A 24,647-nucleotide genomic window follows, 5' to 3' on the forward strand; every position below is an offset into this window, starting at 1 on the left:
ATGGCCATGCCATAATGGGGTTAACCTTATACTGTTTTGCTCAAGAGCAAGCAGCCAGAGAACAGCAACTCCCAGAGGAAGCTGGCTCTGTGCCTGGCACTGGCTCACAGGATGCCAGGCTGCAGGATCTGAGTGTCTCAGGAGAGGCTGTGACAAAAGGCAGACCATTGTGCCCAGCTTTCCTCCATGACTTCAGCGCAGCAACTTGCTTTTTATTAGGAAACGGAAACCGAGCACCTTATCTAATCCCAGGGAGAGGCAGCTGGAGCCTCAGGAAGGGCAGTTGCTTTGTGGAGGGTCTGCCAGTAAAATAAGAAGATTGAAAACCCCAATATGCATTTAAATAATGCATTTGGGAAAATGCCACAGATGCCTTGCTTGAGGTGCTTGGATGAGAGATGCATATGTGATAGAGGGAAATTTTTGATGCACAAAATCTCTTGCTGAGGCTTTAGAGCCTCAAATCCTGCACTCCAGAGGTGCAGTTTTAGAAGTCTCAGACCTAGTATGCAAAAGTCAAAATCCTCTTTGTATCTCTCCCACTTAGTCAATCCTTTTAACAATAAATGTACATCTCTCAGCACTGATGCCCTTCCCTGCTGCTGGGATGGGAAATGTAGCTCACAGAGCCATGGGGGGTGTAATCATGGGGCTCTCTGCTTGCACCATGTCCCCAGGACATGGAAGGGGAGTTCTGAAGTGCTCATGTGTTCTGCACACCTAATGGGAGAATGAGATGATATTTTACTTCTCCTTCTCCATAGCAAATACAGAGAGTCACCAATCTGAGGGTTTGTGGGAATTGTCGTGAACTGTATTGAAGAATGATGCAGGGCAGAAAATTCCTCCCAGGATTTCCTGCTTCAAGGTCTCAATTTATACCTGGTATTTCAAAGCCATCTTTAGAAAAACACCTTATTTTGACTGTGGAGGTAACAAGTCTACCTCAGAAAAATTTTCATGTGAAGATCGTGAATTGAAGGCGTACTCTGTACTTCTTATCCATCAGAACATTTCCCTTGGCCTGTCACCAGCACCTGCTGCTCACCCAGGCTGAGCCTTACACTAGTGCAACCCAAAGCAAAGGAAACAATAAAACCTCACTGCAGATGCTGTAAGCTCTGCTGCAAGAAAAAATAGTGTTCAAGGCTATGCCATGTATAAATTTATCATTTTAATAGATCATAAACACATCTCCCTAAAGTCTTAGATTAAATCCTGTGGAGGGCAACCTAAAGGATAAATTGAATTAAATAAAATCAGATTTATACAGCTATAAGCTGCTGAATGTCTCGTTCAGTCTCCCCTGCAGATGCTGGATGTAATGCTTTGGATCCTTCATGGAGTTAACCCTATGGTGATCCATGCCCATCAATGGGATGATGCTGGTTTACACCAGATGAAGATCTCATCTGTAGCACTCTCTGTCCACCTCACATTAGGTTTCATACTGCAGTCAGATTGTAACAGATTTATTAAAATGCATCTAAACATACAAGAAAATGGACTAGAGGCATGGTGGCACTTTCCCCAAGTCAAGGAGAATTTGGAGCCTCCCTCCACATGGCGTATGTGATCCAGACATGTCTGTACACATGGAGATGTGATGGCATGAACAGATCTTCAGTCCAACAGGAGTTTTGCAAGGCAGCCCACGCGTGAGGAAAATCTGCTGAAATGCTGGAGGGGCCATGGGGGCCATCCTGGAGGGCAGAGTGTTCCATAAGCTGCGTGTCCCAGCTGTGGGGTTTGGTTACCCAGTGTTTTGCTCCCCAGCAGGTAGTGGTTTGTGGCCTCAGGTCACAACGTCATGACCTTGTGTCATGCAAGCTTGGCCAGCTGGTTTGTGGGGGAGGAAATAAGACTTGGGTGCTACCACATCCCTGCCTAAGCTCTGCCCCTCGGTTGCTCATGGGCACTCATTAGGAGGGAGGCTCTTGCTCTGCTGCTGTATAATTATGCAAAGCACAGTCCAAACCTTAATATAGCGTTGAGGCCTTAATATAGCTCTGAGTGAACTGCTTTTGGTTTTCTCCTGTTCTCTGAAAATACATTCAATCTTGTACCAAACAGTGTAGCAGCCTCCCAGCTATAGAATCCACATGGAGCATGAGGTGGACACCATGCCTGGGCTGGAGCTGCTGCCCAGGAGCTCTTGCAGGAGGCTGGTGTCTTGGTGCATCTGTTGCCTTTGGGTTCCGAATTTGGAGTAGCAAGTTCAGGAAACTACTCCTTTTCCCACGGCAGTCAAATTTTGGGTTTGCAGATGAGCAAGGTAGGATAGCAGATTTTGGATCATGTGTGGAGGCAGCGTAGGAGGAGGCAGGATGCTGACTGCTGTTTTGGTCCTGTGTTAGAAGCAGCAGGTCATTACTGGAACATCAATTTCAGCGAAGAGTGAACTGCTCTCCCCTCCGTCGGTGCTGTCCTGTGCATGGTGGAGTTGCTGAACAATCGCTGCTCTCCTGGCACGCCCCAGCCCCCGGAGCGCCAGGATGGCCAGGATGTGCTCCTTCCTGCAGAAACCAAACAAGAGCTCACTCAGACCCAGCGGGCAAAACCAGCCCAGAGGTGAGCAGCCAACAACCATACTGGAGACAGAGTGAGGCTGTAGCAAAGTGCCAGGGACAGACCTCTCACCAGGCTGGAGGAGCCACCAGGGTGGGAGTGTGCAGCCTCTGGAGGTACCAAACCAGCGAGCAGCAGCTCCTGCCACACCAGACTGGTGGGACACCCTGCTGCTGCTGGTGCTTCAGGGAATTTCCTCCTCTCTCTCCACACCCGTGACGCCTTTTGCAAGTTTTCCAGAGAGGCTGTGGACCTTTTGTCTAATGATTATTTTGAGCTGAGTAATGGAAGTGCTAATATTTAGGAAGCTGACAGGCACTAATTAGATTAGAGCTGGAAAGCCAACTTGGAAACATACCCTGTTCCAGTAATCTCAGTGTATACATATCCAACAGTGTCTCTGAAAACTCGGGGGAAAAATTAACAGGGACCTGAAGAGGAAGCAATGCAGGTCCAGCAGGTTCCGCCCCATTTTCCAAACTTCATTGTTAAAAATAATATTACTCAATAATGAAAAGTCAGAAATTAGATAAACCAAGAGGACAAGCCTTAAAACTTGGCTTGGGTCTGAAGCTAGTGATTAAAAAGTACCTCAAATCACAGCCTTGTAAATGGCTTTTCTGACAGGAAAATTGTTTTCAAATAGCCACTCTTGATGACTAGCCATCATTTATCTCCCCCATCCTTCCCAGAACAGGCACTGCCTCTTTTTCAGCTTAGTCTGGCCCCTGGGATTAAACCTTTTGGGGTTTTGTTTGTTTGATTGGTTTTGTTTGTTTTTTGTTTGGATTTGGGTTGGGGTTTTTTTGTAAGATTTTTTTGGTAAGATTGCATTCACCTAGGAAATTACCCAGGAACAATTGTTTCTTTACATGTCCATGTCATGAATTTCCCCACACAGATAAGCCTGAAGCATATCTGACCCACTCAAGTTAAATCTAGTTATGAAGAATTTTGAGCCTCAGTTTTGGGGAGAGGAAAATATATTTAATCTGATCTTTTTTCTCAATATTTGAGTCCACTTCAGTATTCTAGCAATTATTTAAATGTATGAATTATTTTGATTGCATAAATGTTACACATCAGGAACTGTGTAACCCAGTACTGAAACCTTTGGGTTTTTTTTTTCTGAAATTAGTCTGATGAAATGGAATTTATTGCAAACTGTACCACTGACATTCATTCTCAGTGGTTGAAAGAAGAGCTGTGGAAGAGGAGGTAACTTCTGATTCTCAGCTGGTTAGCCATGCACAGAGCTAGTCACTTTCTTTACTTTTTCCAGTAGTTTTAAATTTTCCAGATGCAGCCTTGGCACAGCAAATGGAAAGTACAAAAGAAAGAATTTGTAATTTATTCCAAAACTTAATGGTTGTGTTGAGGCTGTTTCAGAAACTGCAGCTGAACTGTGTCAATGGCTGCCTCACTTTGAGGTCTGAGCTTGGGAACAAGAGACAAACTATTTGCTCCAATCTGGAGCCTGCAAATTGGCAAACAGAGCTGATACTGGTGATCCACTGAAAAGCGAACCGGAGCTTTACTGTGAAACAAGGTTCATTCAGAGCAATAAAATTGAATTTGGTGATAGGATGCATGGTAATGGTTCAAAACTGTGTCAGGGAGATCTAAACTTGACATTAGGAAGCATTTCTTTACTGAGGAGGTGGTCCAACACTGGAACAAGCTTCCTAGAGAGATGGTTGATGTCCCAAGTCTGTCAGTGCTCGAGACATTTGGACAATGCCCTTAAGTTTACATTAACACTTGGTCAGCCCTGAAGAGATCAGGAAGTTGGACTGGATGATGGTCCCTTCCTAATAGACTGAAACAGTTCTGTTCTATTCTATGCTATTCCATTCCATTCCATTCTAAAATGAAAAGGCTTTGAAGGTAATTTGTGTGCGTTATAAGATGCAGCAGACAGGGGAAAAAGAGAAAAATTATGCAGTCATAAAGAGAGAAAAATAAGGTGAGATTCCCACTGTAGCTGACAGCCTGATTTCTAATGTGTGGCTACCAACAAAGAGAAGCTGAAGAGCTTGGCCAAGGCACAGGGAGAGCTGGTGCTATTTGGGATGGAGCCCAACAGTTCTGGCATCTGCAGTTTCATGTACCTGATATCTGGGTAATCCTGGCACAGCTCCTTGACATACGCCTTGATCTTGTCTTTTTTCTTCTCTCCAATGATATTGGCAACGTGGGCTATGGCGGGGAGGAGCCAGTCGGCATCAGAGCCCTGTGGGCAAAGAGTCACACGGGGACATCAGGGACAGCAGCACCTGCTAAATGCCTTTTTCCCCGTGGTGAGAGCATGGCACCAGGATGTTTTTACTGGTGTGAGCCAGGACTGGTGCAGGTAGGACAAGCTGCCTCGGGCAGGCAGCAGGGTGGCAATGGCAAGGCACCCCCAGGAGCTCTCCCAGCCCTGATCCTGCACTTCCCAATGCCCATGAGCACCCAAGCAAGCCAGACCCTGAGCAGGACATTGTGGCTGTGGTGCAGCACAGCAGCAGATGCGAGAGACTTCACCTTCTGCTGCCTGATAGTTTCATGTGCCTCATCTCTGGGAGGGGATTTAGTGCCCTGAATGCCTGACTTTCTGCAAAATCCAGTTAATTCAACTTTGACTTCCCTGAAAATCCCAGACTGATGTTGCTGTGAGAGATGGCACTGCTAAAGATTAATGACTTGACCAACTGCAACCATCGTTTTGACCAACAGACACCTAAATTGCAACAATCAGATCTTGTCTCTGGATACCTTTCCTCTCTGCTATCTACTCTTACCCTTTCTTTTCCTTATGTATTTTCTTAGGTGATCTATTTATACTTTTATATTGTTATATGACTACAGGTGATAACCAAAATGGCTACACACCTCCTTTCCATTGTAATCTAATTTTTCTAAAATAAACCTGCCATACACACACACACACACACACACACACAGAGGCATATCTATATCATCTATATCTATATAATTTATTTATCTATCTATCTACACTGGTCACTCAGTGTTCTACTCTAATCTGGTCTAAGGGATTTATTAACAGGAACTTCAGTTATCCCACTCCCTTTCAGGGGTGGGTTGTAACAGTTGTCACAAAGCATGTAGACAGCCACCACTTTCTCCCCACACCCTGCTGTACGCTGACTGTATATCCAGATGGACCTTCTCATGGGACTCATCTCCATGAGCTGTATCCAGTGCAGCTTTGGATCCTTTGGTGACAAAGTGTATCCCATGGTCTAAGGGAACAGGCTCAGGAAGAAGCTGCTACAGGATGTGTGTGATCCTAGAGCACATGAGCTACCCTATGCAAAGCCCCTGTGCCCCTGGGAACATATTAAAACATCAGGTGCTGTCATCAGAGAGCTGCCAGCTGGGCATGCACAAGCTGCTAATGCAGAGAGGCTGCCAGGCTGGAAACCCACACCATGAACCTGCAGTGACCACCTTGCTTGCTCTCTGTTAAGCACTTCTATATTTCTTGAGGCTTGGCCTCCTCAAGAGACTGCCTCATCTCTGGGAAGCCAAGTGGGAATATTGCACCTCTGGGAGCAGGGCAGCCAGAGGTTGCCAGGAGAGAATTCACATACCTGATCCATGAGAGTATTGTGAATGATTGCAGCTTCCAGGCTCATCTTTCTGCTCACTTGCTGCCGTGTCTCCCTGTTCATTTTCCATCTAGGTTTGATGGCCTGTGTGATATATTCCTTCACCACGTATTTATGAACTTCTCGTAGAAGCTCCTGGTTAAAAAAATAAGCAAACCTCATCGTTTTTCTGTGGTTCCCATGCAAGGCCAAGGCAGTGAGAGAGAGCAGGGAATTCCCTCAGGTCTTTGGCAGCACCTGAGGGCATAGAGGAGGTACAGGAAGGCAGCACAACATCAGTACATGCCGGGCCTGCCAAAGGGAGTCATCAGCTCACAGCCCCTTGATCTGGCACAGAGCAATGGCTGTGCCCAAGGGAATGCCATGGAAATACCTCTCACCCTGAAATAGCCCATGATGACAGTTTGGATCCTTAGTAGCAGAGTGGGATATCTAGGATTGTCTTAAAAGCCAGTTCTGATGGTCCTTGCAGATTTTAAATGTAGAGCTGTTGTCACCTACCCATTTATTTCACACCTGCAAACTGCATAGATGTGAAAGGAGCACATAAGCCTGCAGCTCATGGTATTGTAATGTCCAGTAATTCTCAATGGAGCTTTTTGTTCTTCTTTAAACAAAATTAATTCCTGTATTTAAGCTACAGGAAGGAAAGTTGTTCTTTATTCTCACGTGGAAATACAGTAATAGCAGAACTCCCTCATATCTGCAGCCCCCCCAGTCATAAAGAGCAACCACTGCTGCAGAGGAGTCTGCAGGTCTGACCACAGCCTGAAAATGATGGTGTGACCCCCCAGCATCCCTGTGCCCAGGTGTGGGCCCAGCTGCCTACCTGCCCCAGGGGCTCCCTCATGTGCTGCAGGTGCTCAGAGAACTGCGAGACTGCTGACGCCAGGGACTCCGGCCTTTCCATTGTCAAAATCCAGTTCTTGGTCAGGATTTTCTTAAGGAGTGGCTGAAAAAAGAGCAACTCAGTCATGGCACAGGTGTATTCAGACTAGCTGCTGATGCCCTAGCTGAAGGCACCCAGCTATACACCTGGTCTCAGGCTTGAACTGAAAGCACAAAGCACCTCCTCTGCATGAAGACACACCAGGAGCAGGCTGGGTTTCTTTGTCCCCTAAGGGAATTCAGACCCATGTCTCCCCTTCCTGGGGAGGCACCTGAGTTCAGAGGGGAGAAGCAGCATTCCCTGAGCAGGAGCTGTTTTGGCATTAAAGGCTTGTTTAGGATACCTCATTTCCTTGCTCTGTGCCACCTTCTGATGCACCAGCTCTATTGCTTTAGGTAAATAAATGTGTATCTCTAATGTATTGGTGAAGAAAGAGATGTGAATGTCAATCACAGGAAACTCTGGCACGACTAGAACAGGCTGTGGTGGGCAAACATGTATACTAGAGTTGCATGGGTTTGCATCAGCTGTGGAAACGAGAAGTCACTTGGGAGTGAATCTGTGGGAAGTTAGCCCAGTAATCCACCACCTCTACAGCCTTCTCCATAAGGAAATCAAGCTCTTTGTGTTCACAGCCCTTCCAGAAGGCTGCCTTTACTCCTGCAGACCTGCATGAAGTCTCACTGGGATTTTCCTTCTGCTCCTTGCTCTGATGTGATGGTGGGGGAATGGCAGCTGGGAGCATCTCTGGCTTGATGGCTCATGATTAGTGATGATATGGGAGTGATGGCACTGTTTCCCATCTGTCCTTGCTACAAGGTACTCTGACCAAGTGTCCTCAATAGGTTATTTTCCTTGCTGGGTCCCTAGAGGTAATGTTACTTCACATAGAAACAGCAGTATCTGCTAAAGACTTCTGATGGTACCTTGAAGAGACTCCCCTAAGGGCTAAATGCAAAATATCCTCCCTCTGGCATGTCCCCTTTTCTCCTCCAAGCTCTCAGGATCTCTGTCTTCAGACTCCTGGCAACCTCCTTCCCAATTATTTCCCCCCTTGCTGTGCTCCCAGCCTGCTGGAGAGCTGTTTAGAAATGCTTTGCCTCGGCCTCTCTCAGTTCTCATGGCATTTCAGCTCTCTTGCTCAATGCCTTGGCTTGGAGCCTTTCCTCGCCTGCTGCTCAGGCTCCAAGACAAGATCTGCAGTCACTGGAAAGTCCCCTTGGCCAGGAGGGCTTGGCTTATGTTGGAGAAGTTCCATGACTGTCTTGGTTTCTGGAAGTTGTGTTTGGGGATTTAGAAAGTGAATTAGGATGAGTGAAAAGGGATGGGAACAAAGGCTTGATTTCCCCCATCTCTTGTATTATAGCAGCCAGAACTGATGGACCCCAACTGGCTGAGAGCAGAAAGGCCCATCTACAGCACCCGAGAAGCACAAACTTCATTGCAGCACATTGCCTTTTAGGCCTCTTAACACAAGTCAAATTTTATCAGAGTTTTATCAATTGTTTTGATATCATAGTTTTATCAATTTTACCAGACCTTTAGCATCCTCATTCTGGAGCAGTCTTTTGTCACCATGGGAACAGCCTGGAAAAAACACCTCCACTGGAATGAATTCTGTCCTATCTGAAGAGGTTTCTAACAGACTGTGATGGCAGATCTACGAATCAATAAATCAAAGTCCTGGAAAATCCAAATTATTTGATAGAAGGCAAATTGGTGGTGTTCAGCTGGCCTCTCCAGTGCTTCACTTTGGGTAAAGTTTTCCCCCTTGCTTTGCCTGAAAGACTGGAAGCTGCTAAATACCCTTTTCCTTTGATTGTTATTAACAGCTTGACAAATGTATCATTGCTCATGGCAAATTCCCAGAAGGCTGGAAGTGTTGCTTTGTAAGGAGGATTTCTACAGGTGTGAGACATGAGTCATTTTGGAGGGAGCATGTCATGTGCTGCAAAATGAGGTTTTAGTTGGTGAGATAAGGGAAGGGCAATGATCCTCAGCTGTTGCACACAACCCTTATATCTAGGAAATAATGTGGCCAAGACCCTCTTACCTGTGCTTTTGTACTTAATTTGGATAAAAAAATATTTGTGAAGTTCCTTGTCAGAGCTGCCAAAATCTTCTGCAGTTCCTCAGTGTTGACTTTAAACACTGTTTCTAACCCTGACCTACAGAGAGACAGAGATCACCAATGAGTTAATGTTAAAATGTAAACTATTACAGTGCCCTAAGCATTTAATCTAGATTAGCATGTTGGATATTATTTTTAAATAAACTTGTGTTTCTAGTACTTCCTCTTGGAAACACTTAATGGGACCAAGTAATGGCTCTTTTTGCACAATCCTGCACATTGAAAATGAATCATAGCTGCGTAACTGTGGTTAAAAAACCCCACAGATTTCCTCATCAGGTGGGACAGTGCAGCCATGCAGAGCAGTTGCGTAGGCTGGTTGCTTTTTCACTTGAGCAGCATCTCTGCTAAATGATTTCCAGGTACCTGGGAGAGTATTGAGGGCTATGGGGGAAGAGAAAAGTAAATAATAAAGCCAGAGAAGGAAACGCTGCTGGCCCTGTGCCCCCCAGAGCCTGTCTGACTCACCCCACACAATATCTATCAGCAGCAGCTGGGATGGTAACTACAGGGATGGAAACCTGTGGAATTTCCTAAGGACAGTGCATACTACTGCAATGTTTCACCCTGTGAGAAAGAAAACTTCTGAGAGGTTAATGAAATTCCCAATCTGTGTGTGTGCTTTAAGGACATTGCAAGCTTCTGGCTTTCTTCTCACTTTCCATCCCTGTCCCACTGTAACACGCTCTGTGTTGGTGTCGGGGGAACTGAGGAACTGAGGCAGCACCACCACAAAAAAAAGGCATCACCAGTGATGCCCGAGCTTCCCTGGGTGTGCCACATCCACTGCTGTAAACACAGAGAGCAGCAGGTTCCTGTCACTGCCCAGATTTATGTGTCTGAGGCTGTCCTGGCGTGACTGTAAAGCCATCCCAGGATGATAAACACCATCCCCGTCATCCCAGACTGGAGCTCAGGACTCTAATTCCAGTTGAACACCTGAAGTCTGGGTCCAGCATCCAAAAAATCATGCTATTAGGATTCCTACACCTGCCCCACGGCTCATCACCTCAGGCTAATGAATGTTTAGCTTGGCTCAGGAACAAACCCATCAGAGCCAATCCACGTACCAAATACTGCCAGCTCTTGGGGAAGGGGCAGCACTGTTCCGCAGGGGCAGCAGGAGGCAGGGAAAGGCAGTTCCTCGGCGAGGTGAGCATTGCTGGAGAGACTCTGCCATCTAGAGACTTCCCGGCGTTAGTGCTCGCTGCGGCTGGAGCCGCCGGCTCGTGTGAGACACCGAGCACCAAATCCCCTCCATCCCCTGGATAACACTTGGCACAGAGTATCCCTGCGGCAGGCAGTGCCAGGCAGCGGCGCAGCAGCACGGGCTGGAGGTCACAGCCCAAGCTTTTGAGTGGCCAGAGCCCACGCACTCGTCCTGTGTTTTTTTCCTAGGTGGGCAAACCGAAGCACCTCATCTGCATGGCAGAGATGACCCCAGATGCCGACAAGCCCCGGGGCCTCAGCACGGGCTGATGGAGCAGACCCTGGGCCGTGCACTCACTGCCACCATCTCACTTAGGGGGTGAAGGATAGTCAGATCTGTGATAGTCAGCACTGATGATACCTGTTCATCATAGGCATTTTCCAACACGTGGCTTGAAGTAATTAATTCATGCAAAGCCCTGCAAGTTCCAGATGCCAGCAGCAATGGGCAGGCATTTATTTTTGGGTTGAGTGCTCTCATGGAGTTTCCTCCAGCCCAGTGCTAAAGGCAGCCTTGAGACCATGTTTCTGGGTTTATACTGCTAACTTCCAGCACAAAAAAAAAAAGGAACCCCCCCCCCCGCCCCGTGAGGCTGAAAAAAATTCCCTGAAAATGAGTTTAAAACTTTCATGCAAGCACTGGATCCATCTATATTTCTGTCTCTTCACCCTTTTGGCTTTTATTTGCATCCTTGGGGAAAATCCTCCTGTGAGATGAGAAGGGCTGAAGGCTGAACACCCACCAGGGCACCTCAAAAGTCTTTCCTTTCCAGATCCTGCCACCCTCCCAGACCCCAGAAACACAGCAGCTCAGCTCTGGGGGAGCAGACTTACACCAGGTCGTGGAAGCTGTTGATGTAGGCAACGAGATAGGGCACAAAGCTGGGGCTGTCCTGGGCAGAGCTCCACGCCGTGAACTCCTGCTCAAACCTGTAGGAAAATAGACCCAGGTAACACTAACGGTGGGGGCTCTGAGGATGCCTCATCTTCTGTGTGCATGGTGGTGTCAGGAGACACCCGTGGCTGGCCCAACCTGTCCCCTCTGTATGCAGACAAGTTTTTTCCAGCTGTCATAACATGTGTGTGCAGTGGAGGGGAATAGATGGCAGATAATTATGGGTTTAGGATGCGCTCGTCTGAGCAGGTATGTAGCACTTTTGGAGAGATGCCAGGGATGTTGGGAGGCCAAATCTCTGACTTTTCCTCATGCTGAGGGTTTAATTGCAGCTCTGGTATACAGGCTTATAAGCCTGAGCCTTCATTACTCTGGCTTTTGGGGAAGTATATGATGTGCCCTTTAAGCACACAGGGAAAGGATTTAGTGAGGGCTGATTTTCCAATGGAAGGTGAATAGGAATAGGGCAGCAGACCTACCTTCCCTCCCAAAAAAACTCATCATGGTTTTTAGGTAGTTATTTCTGTAGCTCCAAGTTTAGGGGGTTGATAACTGTTTTACAGCCAGGTCCATGCTGGAGGCAGGAGGCTGTGTGCTCAGGCAGGCTGTGCCTGGTGGTCCCATTCGTTGTCAGAGTAAAGGAACCTGCTTGAGCTGGCCTCAGCCACTTGCATCTCAGGTTTGTTTAAGTAAAAGCTTAAGTTTAAGTGCTCCATTAATCTGAGAGCCCTGGCTGCTCCAGCTTGCATTTTACAAATTTTTTTTAACAATATAAGAGAAAGAAAATGAAAAAAAAATTCAAAAAGAAAACAAAAAACAAAAAGGGGGAAAAGAAGAAAATAAAAAAATGTCAGCAATTTCCTTTGGACCCTGGGTAAATTTTATGGAATTCAGGAGGCAGCCCAGCACTGTGCTTTGCCAGGGTGCAGCAGAGAGGTTCTCATCAGCAGTTTTTTATGCCCATAGCCATGGGATGCCAGAGAAAACTGCTCATCAGGACTCATTCCAGGATATCTAGATGATGTTTTGGGCAAGCAGGCTTTGGGTCTGAGGGGTCCATAAGAACTGCTTGTTCATGGCTGAAGCTGCAAGTGACCAGCATCCAACGTCACAAAAGTCCTGGGTGGATGGGACTGCAGTGGTCCCATCCCGTTCCAGACAGCAGCTACTTCCCAGAGCTCTGACATTAGATTTTTGGATTCACAAGTGTCCCATCTGGGTCTGTTTATGCCTCCCTCCAAGTTGTTTTGCAGCTTGCTCATTATTGGGCTCATTGTGATCTCTAATTCTCTCAGGAACAACCCTGTGCCTGCTCAGTGCCAGTGTCTGGTCCAGTGCATGGACCTTTTCCCCGTTTTTTTACCAATGTGGAACTCATTTGGAAAGAAAGTGCTACCCAGAGCAGTGATGACCTTGGTATGAATTCGAGCAGCTCTGCCATGCACAATTCAAGCATTTTTGTTTCCAGGCTTCTGCTGATAGCTCCAGATAACTTCATGTGCTCCCCAATGATCTAGAAAAGGGAATGAAGAAACTCCAATGAGTGAGACAAGCACAGGTGAAATATCCTTCACAAGGATCTCATGCAGCTTTGTTTAGTAAGAATAGCTCACCTAGCAAAGGAGCAAACACACAACTTGTTGCCGGGAGGTTTTCATTAATCTCTGGCAGTTTTAAAAATTATAATGCAGAATGGGCCAAGAAGCACCAGCTGATTTGGATATAGTCATTAATCTCTAAAGGCCTCATGCCCTTCTGCTGTCTGAGTGTGAGTTAGAGGCAGTGTTGGCTGGAGCCCCAGGGTGTCCTGGTGTCATCCTCCTGTTTTGGGGGGAATTGCTGGAGGGATCAATCCCCAACCCAAAGCCCAAGGGGAGCTGAGCTGTCCCTGTGTATGACCCCATGATGAGGGTCCACACAAGCCCCCTTCTCAGGAGTGATAGCAGAGCAGCACAGAGGGTCAGGCATCACCCTGAAACCTTATTTGCACTGGAACTCCTCGAGATTCCCATTCTCACAACCCCAGCTGCACTTCTGGAGCGAAGCATGTTGCAGGCCCACTCTGGTGCTTCCCAAGGCATCCTATCTATCTGCTAAATCAGTTCAGACCTGCCTTCCCTGTGATCACATAATGTGAGATATTCCTCTATGGAACAAGAGTCACATCAGCAGGCAAAACTCTTTGATTTTCTTTCTTTCTCTCTCTCTTTCTCTCTCTCTCTTTTTTTTGGTTAGTATTATTTAATTGAAGTGACTCAACCAATTGAGTGATGAGAATTAATCCAAACCCCTCCTGCATTTATTACCCTGTAGTCCCTAAAGCTAGTAGGGGCTTTTGTTTTTGGTACTGTTTAAATTGGAGTGGCTGTCAATGCCTACGGCCTTTCCCTGGCTTCCACAGCCCTGGGACAAAGTTGCTCTTTAAGCCAAAGGTTTTTTCAAATAAACCTTTTCTTTCCACCTTTTTTCCAATTCTCTTTCTTCTTCCTAATCAAAGAGGTTTAAGGACTTTAAAATCAGTTGCCTATTATGTTGCTGACACAATTGACAGCAGGTTTAATTTGCAGCTAGAAGGCAAGCGGGAGAGCTAAAAGTTGTAATAAACGGCATTTTCTGCTCTAATGTATTCTGCCAGTGCGTGACTTACATAAATTATAGCAGGAGGTGGTACCTCTACCCCAGAAGGTAACGATCTAGTTTCCCTGGAGCCACAGAGATACCTCCCCACCCCCAACCTTCCCCCAGCTAATTAAATACCGTTTGAATATCAAAAGAGAGTGAGGCGTGGTAGAGGTTTTCCTTCTCTTCTGAATGAACTTCCTTCTCCCACTTCTCCGTGACCTCTAGTCTCAGGATGTTTCCAAAATAACTTTTGATTTTCCCCTAGATGTTAAACATAGGAAGGAAACATGCAGCTCAGGATAATGAAGTGAACAGGAGCACAGCGCCTCGCTGTGTTTTGGTCCATCAGCACGTGTGTGTGGCTGACACACAGCTCATGGGAAGGTGAGCAGAGTCACAGGCCTTGCTCCAGACCTGTTGGTCTAAACAGGACCTCAGGAGAAACCGGGAGCTGTGCTGTGTGTGGGCAAACTGCTCCCAAATCAAAGGAGAGTCATTCTCCTGGCAGGGAAACAGTGGGTCAGCTGTTTGCTTGATTGCAAAGTCCTCCAGCACAAGGAATGCACAGGGTCAGGATTAAAAATCAACTCAGTCCTTTCCGGTGGTACAGCCTGTCAGGTAAGTGGCAGCACTGTTCAGCCCCGGCTGATAAATCAACCTTGTTGCTGGTGAAACAAAGTGATCTTTCACCAGCACGGTGGAGAAATGCTGATTTCATTCAGCTTGGCACCTTGAGCTCACCTTGAGCTGTGCCCTGATTCCAAAATTATTTGCAATAAAACGTCTGAGCCCAGCATAGAGCCAGGAAAGTCTTACACAGGGTGACAGACAAGGACTGCAGAAAGACAACTGGGAAGTGGCTTCGTCAGAGGACACAAAGCATGAGTATGTCCTCTGGTGGGGATGCCCAAAATCTGCCAATAGCAAACCTCAGATGTGCTGGAGGAGATCACACACAGTGACAGTAGCATCTAAAATGCCTTTACCCTTAACTTTGCAATGCATTCAATCTGGTGAAGCCTAGCTATGACCTTTCAGTAAGTCTCTGCCATACTGGATGGGTCTGGTACAGTCCTGTTGGCTCTGCTTGGGTCCCCAAGTTGGTGTGCAGGAATTTTTTGCTTCAGATTACAGGCCAATCTGTGTGGGGCCAGTAGGACTCAGCACCTGGTGGGGCTGGAAACCACAGTGCAGTAATCCAAGACCTCTGTCTGGGAGGCTGGGGCTCCTGTACCTTCCCTGGGGGGCACGTGGGGACGAGGTCCAAACTCTCACCTTTGCAGAAGCAATGTAGTCATTTTTCAGTTTATCCCAATCAGCTGGTGTTAACAGTAGGGAAAGGTTTTCTGTCCTAACCTCTGGTTTGAGATCAGGGTGACCCAGAAAGAGTTCACTGGAAAGAATCAAATGAACAAATTATAATGCCTCTGAGTGTGAATAAACTGATGGAATATTCATGCAGCATGAGCTACATAATTATTAAGCCATGAGAAATATACTTAAAGCTTAAATTGTGCTGCCTGTTTTCAAGGTTTAACAAGAAAATCTTTCCTTTCTATTCAAAATCCTAATTATTCAAACCCAAAATGATCTAAGGTTCCAGCCCACTTCAGAAATCATGAGACTTCTGAGTTGTTTGGACATGAAAAGTGCTATGAGAATTTACTTTTTAAAATAAACAATGTGAAGCTGATTCATTCAACTACAAGCTTGCAAAATGCCTTTCAGGGTAATTCCTGTAGTAACGCGTTGCTTTGGAGTCAGCCCATCTCTCTGCCTCCTCTGCAGCGTCGTATCACGGCTCATGTCAGCCTGTGATTTTTCTCTGTGCATTATCCTGAGCAAGGGGCTGCCTTCACTCCTTCTTTGTTTTTTGGGGGTTTTTTGAGGGCTGCCAATGGGTTTGTTTTTGCCCCTTCCTTGGACATCTGCCAGGTTCATGCCATACCTGTAGACCAGCTACCAGGACAGACACAATTTTGTTTTGATGTAACTGTTTCCACATGCTTTTTTTTTCCAGACCCCTGAACTGCAAGGAGCTGTAAGCCATCTTAAAACCCTCCCATTCAATTAGCAGACACATCTGAGACAGAGCCTTTGTTTTCATGTGTCTAATTACCCTCAGTGATGTCTTGACTCCTCCTCAAGAGGACTCTGACCCCATGCATGGGGGTTAATGTGGCCCATTTCCAAATGCATCACAATTTTAATTAAACAGGAAAAAGACCTCCCCCACAGGCCCCTCCCTGTGCCTGGAAAAGTCACTGAACAGCTGTTGGATCTTGCAAAATATCTGCAGAAAGGAGCAGGTTTATCAGAACAGTTTTATCAAATGCAAGGAGGAGCTTCCGGGCACATGGGAACAGCAAGTGGGAGAGGGAGGGGAAAGTGGGGTGATGTAGATCTGTTAGAAGCAGCAAGTGCTTTATCCACAAACCTTTGTCCCCACCTATTAACAAATTTGTTATCTGGCTCTGCTGTAGTCACTACATCTGTCTTGCTCGCTTGGAAAACTGAGAATGGCTCAGAGCTTTCAGAGTGCCCCACAGCCCCATGGCTCCCTGGAGGAGGCAGAGGCACTGTGGCAAACACAGCAGCTCACCTGTGGTAGGTGTTGGCCACCCAGTTGAGCAAGGTGTAGAGCTCATGGAAGTCCAGTGGTCTCTGGGAGAGTTCTTGCAAATGTGAGGCAATGGCATTGTGAAAAGCTTCCACATATGTGTCGCACACCTGGTACTCCTCTGGATAGCATTTTTTTACTGATAATTTGATTTTCAGTAAGTCTTCCCTCAGGCGTTCCTGGAGGAAATGTAGGTGGAGATCAAGCCAAGAAATTGCTTCTTCCCTTGATGCCATGGGTGCCTTCAGGACTCTTTTTCTTGCACTCTCATTGACAGCTTCCCTCCACCGCTCCCTCCACTTTCTGGGCTTGCCAAGCAAGTCTGACCCAGGATGAGCAGCACTGTCTGTGTTGGGATGAGCTGCTTCTTCACGGGCAATTAAAGTCACCATGGAGGTCAGCATGGTATCCTCTAAAGCGGGATCCTCCAGTGTTTCCTCCACTATGGATTGGATCACATTTGTGATGGAGTTATAAAGCAAATCCACATCCTTGGATTTCCGTACAAACTCCTGGGGGTTATCACTGTATTTCTCAGCATTCCATTCAGAGATAGTCTCATCTTCCATTAACTTGATACTTGCAAATGCTTCCAAAAGTTGTCGTTTCTGAATAAGTTCATTGATTTCCATTACTGTAGAAAGAAGGGGGAAGGGGTTGGGAAAAAGCAGGCATTAGGATATTGACAGGTTGGTTACAGGACAAGCTGCCTGACAGGGAGACTTGCAGGGGGCTGTTCAGAGTAGTCAGGTCCCAGCAGTGTCTCTGAGACTGCCCCCAGGCCTCCCTAATCTGTCCAGCTCCTGTTTGACACAGGAGAGGAAAACAGTGGGAATGCAATCACTGCAAGTTGAGGCACATCCCTAAACAGCTGGTTACAGAGACAGGAAATATCAAAAAAACCTGCTGATAACCCTGCAGGAAGACCTCAAGCAATGGCTGATGAGGCTGCACAGGGGGACACTGGAGGCTCAGGCAGCATAAAACCACCTTTGGCTCTGCCCCTGTGCTGGTGTGAAGATGAGGTGGAACTGGCAGCAAGAATGGTTCAGGATATATCTTACCAGCAGGATTTCCTTTAGCCTGGATGTCCTTGTTTCCCTTCATATCACTGTGCTCAGGACAGCTCTCCTGCTGAGGTGGCCATGGTGGTGCAGCCCAGCTCTGGCACCTCTGGCTGAAAGGGCATTTCATGTGCTGCCCAAGAGGGCAGGGAGAGAGCCCAGGGGTCTGGCTGGGGTAGTGGGACGGAGCAGAGCAGGACAGTTTGAGTGTCCCTCCGGACCCTTTGAGTGTCCTGAGCTCTTGGGTCAGATTTCTCACTCAGTGGTTATGTCTGTCCCAGCCCACTTTCAAGCATGGCCTCAGAGATACCAGGGCTCTGAGAGAGCCTCCTGTATGTAAGCCTTCAGTCAGGTGCCCAGCACAGCCTTGCAGTAGTGATGGTTTTTTCCTAAGTGCTAGCACTGCCGCCCCTGAGTGGTTTGGGAAGCTGTGTGCACTGAAGGGGCATCTAAATTTGTGGATTTGTGGTGCTCCTGTCTTGTGTGGGTTTTCCCCAGCACCTTTGCTTTTGGCACCCACTACCAGAATTGGCTGGTGTTGGCTAAGGCTGGGGGGAAGTCACCAAATACTGCTTCCTCCAAAGTGGCTGAGGTCTTCTGAGTTTCCCATTTTTCAAAGTCTTGCTCATGCAAGGACCACTGCCTATTTACCCGTAAGATAAGAAGCATTGCCATGTGTTGAGGAGATCCAAGAGCACTGTTAGCTTTTGAGAGACCTCGGGAAGCTCTCCCCATCTCCAGCACCATAACAGATGCTCTGAACAGGAGATCCCACTTGGACACTGAGCATAAGGCAAATATTAAAGAGAAAGGAAAGGATATAATTTAGGCATGTGTGACCACTGCTTCTGGGACATATACATACAAAATGATAGGGAAAAATTGGAGAGCACTCAAATTATATGAAGGACTGGTTCATAGCTTGTCTGCACACAAGTTTTATACCATATGTACTGAGCAATTTTTGTAGCATAAGAGTATGTGTATGAAGACAAAAATATGGCCAAATAACCCAGCTATTAGTGCATCACAGAACACATAGATCTTTGAGTGCCTGTGTGGTGCTACAGTTGCTTCTGCACTCAGAAGGGAGGGAAATTCTACCAATTAACTTAGTCTCTTCTAGATAAATGAATATAAAACCTGTGTTTACACAAATGGTTGCAGTGAGAGACTAGAGGAATACATTCTGTTCTGTTTGTCAAAGTGAGAAAACACCATTTAATCACCATCTAGGATAATTATTCAGGGAGGTGATGTTGGGTGCTAAATGGATCTTTAATTTAGCAATACAAGATCAGCCAGCTGGTGGTTGAAGGAAGACAATTGAAAGGCAATTAACTATTATGCAGCTTAATGGTGCACATGGTGGAGTCTCCATCACTTGCCACACTTATCTCAGGATGGGATGTGTTTCTGACAGAGCTGCCCTAGTCCAGGCCAAACACAAGCTATTGGGCAGAGAATGGGTATTATTCATGCAATTTCTCATCTCGCTTATTGCAGGAAATCAGAATGCTTGTGATAACATTTTCTGCCACTCCTCATCTATGACCCTTGGAGATCAAACTAGCAAAGTTTATGAGAGCTAGCTTATCAACCTCACAACATGTCAATGCAAAGCAGTAAATCACTTCATGGCACAGTAGAGCACATTACAGCTGTGAGGCAATGTCAGCCCTTCTCTCTGATCCCTGTGGCACCCTATGCAGTACACCAAGAATTTCTTTCTAAAAATTTAGACTGAGGAAAGGTCAAGTCATGTTGTCCCACCTCAGTCTATCTCCAAGTGAATGCATTGTAGCACCTCTGCCTTGAGAAGGGGGAGGAGAGCAGTGCTCAAACCATGATCAAAGTCATTGCAGTCTGCCCATGCCTAGGGAAAGGTGAGAGCTAAGTTAAAGGGAGTTATCATTTGACTGAGACCTATCTATATAATGCTGACAAAACACATGAGAATAACCAGCCTGAGGAAGACAACAAATACTTGCAGCACTGCTGTTGTGAGGAGGACAGGCAGAAAGGCAATACAAGAGAGCAAAATATCTGTGGAAGTCTCTTTGCAAGACAGTGTCTCTGACTGGGAACTAAAGTGGAGCTTCCAAACCAGATCACAGCCAAACCATCTTTCTTCCCCTCATAGCCTTGCAGCACCCTACAGAGCACAGTCAGAGGACCAGCAGTCTGAGAGCTGAAGAGCAGAAATTGTCCAGAAGGGCAATGCAGGCAATAACACACTGCACTTCTAGGTTTTGTCAGACCAGCAGTTCCCAGAGTGTGCTCAGCAGATTGGTGACTGATACGTATGATGGGCATTAGCACACTGGCAGGTTGATAGGTAGGCTAAACTAAACCAGTGAAGGCAACAGAGCAGCATGTTCAATGACAGTCTGCCCAGACTGGGCCAGGTAACACCCAACCAGTCCATGCATGGGGTGCAGCTGCCTCTCCCTTGTGAAGGGATGCCTGGTTCTTTAGCACTTCTGTTGCGCCCAAGTCTTGCACACTGTGAATTAATGTTACATTTATCCTGCCAAGAAAATGACACTGGTGTTTTTGCATCTTACCTGAAAGAGGTTTTGCTTCAATGGGCTCATTTGTTTCACCAATCTTCTCCACGCCATTACAGATCATGGGTTTTTTCTCCTCATAGCTCTTGAGTGTTCGCAGAAGTATCTTTGCTTTCCAAGTGCCAGTATCTTCCTTCCCTCTCTCTTTGTTTGGACTTCGTTTTGACTTCCGGATACTTAACATTGTTTTAATACCTCTTTCAAAGAACCCACTGTCCCTGCTCCGCAAATCTGAGCTGCTCAGTTCAGAAATGACCTCCATCTTTTCCTCCCCAGCACTGATTGGAGAGGCTGGTTCTGAGGCCACACTCCTTGTGTCTAACTCCATATTTTTATTTCTCTTGTCTTTCAACGGGAAGTTTACCAAACAGGTTGATGGTAATCACTGAAATGCATAAAAGAGCAGAATTAGAGGTGTTGTTAACAGGGTATTACTATGTCTCCAAAGTCAGTCCTAGACTGAAAATCTGGCCCATTCCTTTGCTGTGCCTAAATTAAGGACAAGGTGCTGTAGCCTGTAGCTGCTGAAACAATCTCTCTACACATAGACAGCAGATGCTGGCCTGCACCTGGGGCTCTGGAAAGCTCCACTTAACTCCATAAACCAGGCAAGAGGCAACTATTTCTCTAGCACCAAGGAACCATGAGATATCAAAGATGTTGAAATCTGTGTAAACATACCATTTCAGTGACTAACCAGATACGGTTGTACTTTCCCTTCTTCTAGGTGGGTTTCCAGCCATGCAGGAATAATAATCTTCCTGAATCTCACTGGGGTGCTGGCACTTTCTGATGTGAATATGACAACTTTGAGTTTTGTTGCCACTTCTGCCCTGCTCAAACCCTGAGCTGCTGCTGCTGTAGGTGGCCCAGGGGTGAGTGGTTCCCAGCGGGTGGCTGAGATCTGCTCTAGTCCCTTCCATCAAAGCCACAGCTGTCGCTGCACTCTGAATTGTCATGGTTACAGCACAGGAGGCTGAACCATGCAGGAAGAGTTCACATCACTCATCCTGCCTCAGAGCACTGCATCCCAACATGCCAAGAATGGGTGCCTCCAAGGTCAAACAAACCTCTGCTCGAGCTGCAGGGGATGCTGCAGGAGATTCCAAATTTTGGCAGAAGTGCTCCTGCCAGTGCTGCTGGGCTGCAGTCACATCCTCTGCACTTGCTCAGCTCCTGCCCTGCTGCAGACAGACCAACTCCCCTCTGCCCATGCTGAGGGCTGGCCCAGATGCTTGGGAAGAGGAGGGGAGAGAGATTTTGCCTTCCCTCCCTGGCAGAGGGCTCACATCAGGCCACCAGCTGACACATTGCAAAGGCCTGAGGATGGAAAATGCCACAGTTCTGCAGAGCAGGCTTAAGGCAGCAGAGTGAACAGTTCAAATCATTAGAAACAGCTACTGCTTGAGGTGACACAGGAGCTGCCTGTCTCAGGACTGTCCAGCTTACAGAAGTCAGAGATTGAAAAATTATTGCAGTCAACAGCCATATTGGGTGGGACTCTGGAAAGAGATCTCATCCTACCTCAATCAGAGTTTTGCTCCCTTGTGCATGGTTATTTGACAGGCTGTGAACTGCAGGGACAGCATCTTCCCATGGGTTTGCCGAGCTGCTTGCACAGTGGGACTCAGACCCTGCCTCACACACTCTCACAGAATATTTAACTACTCACTGCCTGGCTCAGGCATCAGAGCCCACACAGAGGGTGGGAGGGAGAGGAGGGCACCCCACTGCCCAGAGATTTCAGTGGGAAGGAGGCTGAGATCCTAGCTCAAACTCGCATGGGGGCTTTGCAGACAGAGAGGAGCAACAGTAGTGGTCAAAGGGGTGACCTGCATGGTGGAGAGATCCAGGGAAGAAGGAGCAAAAGGTGTGAGACCATGGGAAAGGAAAGGAATACATACCCCAGTCCTGACCGAAGTGATCCTCTCTGCAGCCAGCTGGGATAGCACAGGTGTGATCCACGGAAAGGGAGAGCAGCTCCGTGCTGCAGGAAATCCAGCAGAGACACACTGGCAGTCTGGGTCAGCTCCCCCAGCTCAGCTAGCTGGGGCACCACCCCTCACATATGGGCTGGCCAAGGGACTCCCTCTGGGAATGGCACCACTCTCCATCCTCCTTTACCCTCTGAAAAAGGCTGTTAAAAGTGGAAAACAAAGCCTGTCCACACCTGCCCAAGAGCTCCAGCACCTTCACCTGTTTGATCTCTGGAAAAGACTCGGCACTGTTTCACTTTCACTATGTCAGGGCATTTAAAAGAAGAGGTGGGGAAAAAATTCCAGGTTAATCATTACCTTCCAAATAGAGATGGGGCCTCGAACCAGAGGTTCTACAGTGGGGTGAGCTCCTGCCCTGAGGTGGCCTGGGGCAATGGGAGAAGGGGGATTTCAGGATGTGGTAGTGTCCTGATGGGCTGAAGCCCCACATTATCTGGGTATGGGGGTTCAAAAGCAGCCCCAGAGCTGCTGTGTGGGAATGGCTGCATTTCACCCCTATCTGCCCTGTTTCTGCAGGTCACAGGTGGCTTGGTCTCAGTAATGATTGCCAGACATGGGTGAGGGACAGGGAGAACTGTGTCCCCTGGTTTAATATTTATATATTCACATCCTCACTTTGCCCTGTAGGCAGTTATTTCTATGGTGTTGCTAGCCCTGGATCCCTCCATTCTCAGGGCATTTAGGAACCTTGGACGGAACTCAAAGCAAAAGAGCACGAAAAAAGGGGCCTGGAAGGTTTAAACAGCATTAAACACAATCTCTTGGTTTTTCACTGAGTGGTGTAAAATGATTTAACCCTGAGGCTCCTTTAGAGCCCAGACAGGGGCAAGTCAGGCTGCCAGGCTGGGCACACCAGGCAGTCCCAGGTATCCAAAGTCCTGGTGTGAAGCAAAAGGGGTAAATCAGGAGGTGCCATGGGCAGTGTGCACTTTGCTTTAGGAACCTGCCAGCATGTCACCTGTCAGTGTGATAAGGGACATTGGGGGGGTTAGTGATGGATTGATGCAATAAATGGCATTTGTACTTTGTGCTGTGCAGAGGAGAACGGAGGGAGAGAGCAGAGGATCAGTCTCTACCTCTGTGGGAGACTTTGTGTCCAGGAGATGGAAAGTGTGTGGGATGGGAATAATTATGATCAGCTAAATGGGAGAGTTGCATCATGGACTGATGTGGAATTGCCCTGATGGTGAGATGGGACTGGGCAGAGCACCATTTGTGGCTGCCCCATGGTGCAGGAGGAGTCCTGTCTGAAGCCTCCTGCAGCCAGGCAGCCCAGTGCTGAGCTTTCTGTCCTTGGGCTCTTCAAAGTCATGTGTAAGCCAGAGACTGCCCTGCTGTACTGGGGAAAACTGCTTCTGCCACCTGGCAGGTTGACAATGTGAACAAAGGAATGAGCTATTTATTCAGGCACAGGTTGAGGGCTGGAAAGCCCCTTTGGACACAAAGTCCAAATAAACCTCTTTCCATCCGGGTTGTAATTGCATCATCCACAAAATATTTACATGCTATTGGTTTGTACAGACAGGCTGAATGTGACTGGGGTGCAACCAGAGCAGGCAGCAGGTCCAACATGGGTGGGCTCTGATCTGGGAGCTGTCAACTACCCCAAAACACAACTAGCACCAGGGTATGCTGGGATGTTAATGAATACAATCCAGAGGGAGCTCTGAATCCCACAGTCTAGGTGACCTCTCTCCCTAAAACCCTTGCTGGTGCACTCTCCCAGCAGCAGCTCTCAAGGAGCACTCCTGCTCCTGGAAATGCCATCAGGGCAATGATGTTTCAAGGTGTCTGTCCACAGAAGGTAATGGGAATTTTAAAATGCTCTATGTTTTGCAGTTGTTTATAATTTGTCTTCAATTTTGGCTTTTGCAAAGGTACATTAAAAATGACTATAAATAGGGCTGAAGAGAAGTGGGGTGGATGTGGTGCAGAAAATGCCACCGTCATGTGGAGGATCATATTAGCTTTTCAGAGATCTAGAAAATAAGGGCTATGAAGAGAAACTGAATGCATTGGGACTGTTTAATTTGAGGGAGGCCAAACAACAGGTGTCCACTACGGAGAGGACTGATGAAAAAAGGAATAGAATGGGGAGAGTTCTCTGCCTGTTGAAGTGGCACTATCTGAGATCTTCAGGACAGATCTGGAGAAGTCTGTGAGCAGTGGTTTAGCTGCAGGATTCCTGTCATGTCTGCCTTGTGTATGGTTAGCTGGCCCTTCAGCTGTGGTCCAAGAGGCCCCCTACTCCCTCCTTCCCTCCCTCCCTCTGGGGCTCGGGGGTCTCTTGCTAGCAGGTATTTGTACTCACAGATGTCCCCGAGCCCTGTGCTTGCTTGTCTTGTCCTAACTTTGGCTTAATCTGTGCTTAATGGACACAGGTGAAGCAGGACATCCTCTGGAGCATGTTGCTGTGTCCTCTGCCTCAGCTTCCCCATCTGTAACATACATGTATTCAGTTTGCTCTC

The 24,647-nt window shown here is 47.3% G+C and overlaps 1 protein-coding gene across 2 annotated transcripts; it reads right to left on the reverse strand.

Annotated features, from left to right (window-relative positions):
* Positions 1 to 1,154: 1,154 nt before the first annotated feature.
* EXOC3L4 (exocyst complex component 3 like 4) lies at positions 1,155 to 22,419 on the reverse strand. 2 transcript variants are annotated; one of them, XM_085061297.1, is made up of 12 exons: positions 22,087 to 22,419; positions 20,180 to 20,567; positions 16,531 to 17,182; positions 15,204 to 15,321; positions 14,064 to 14,189; positions 12,719 to 12,819; positions 11,246 to 11,341; positions 9,125 to 9,239; positions 7,012 to 7,134; positions 6,165 to 6,317; positions 4,680 to 4,801; positions 1,155 to 2,516 (listed from the first exon to the last, which is right to left on the reverse strand). In XM_085061297.1, exons 2-12 carry the CDS (start codon positions 20,508 to 20,510, stop codon positions 2,354 to 2,356), a joined length of 2,100 nt encoding a protein of 699 aa, XP_084917423.1. In that variant the 5' UTR covers positions 20,511 to 20,567; positions 22,087 to 22,419; the 3' UTR covers positions 1,155 to 2,353. The 2 variants fall into 2 exon arrangements, with proteins under 2 accessions (XP_084917423.1, XP_084917424.1); XM_085061298.1 differs by lacking the exon at positions 7,012 to 7,134.
* Between the last annotated feature and the right edge of the window lie 2,228 nt (positions 22,420 to 24,647).

This window comes from Lichenostomus cassidix, chromosome 5 (genome assembly GCF_008360975.1).
Source record: "Lichenostomus cassidix isolate B80296 chromosome 5, HeHo_3.0, whole genome shotgun sequence".
NCBI lineage: Eukaryota > Metazoa > Chordata > Aves > Passeriformes > Meliphagidae > Lichenostomus > Lichenostomus cassidix.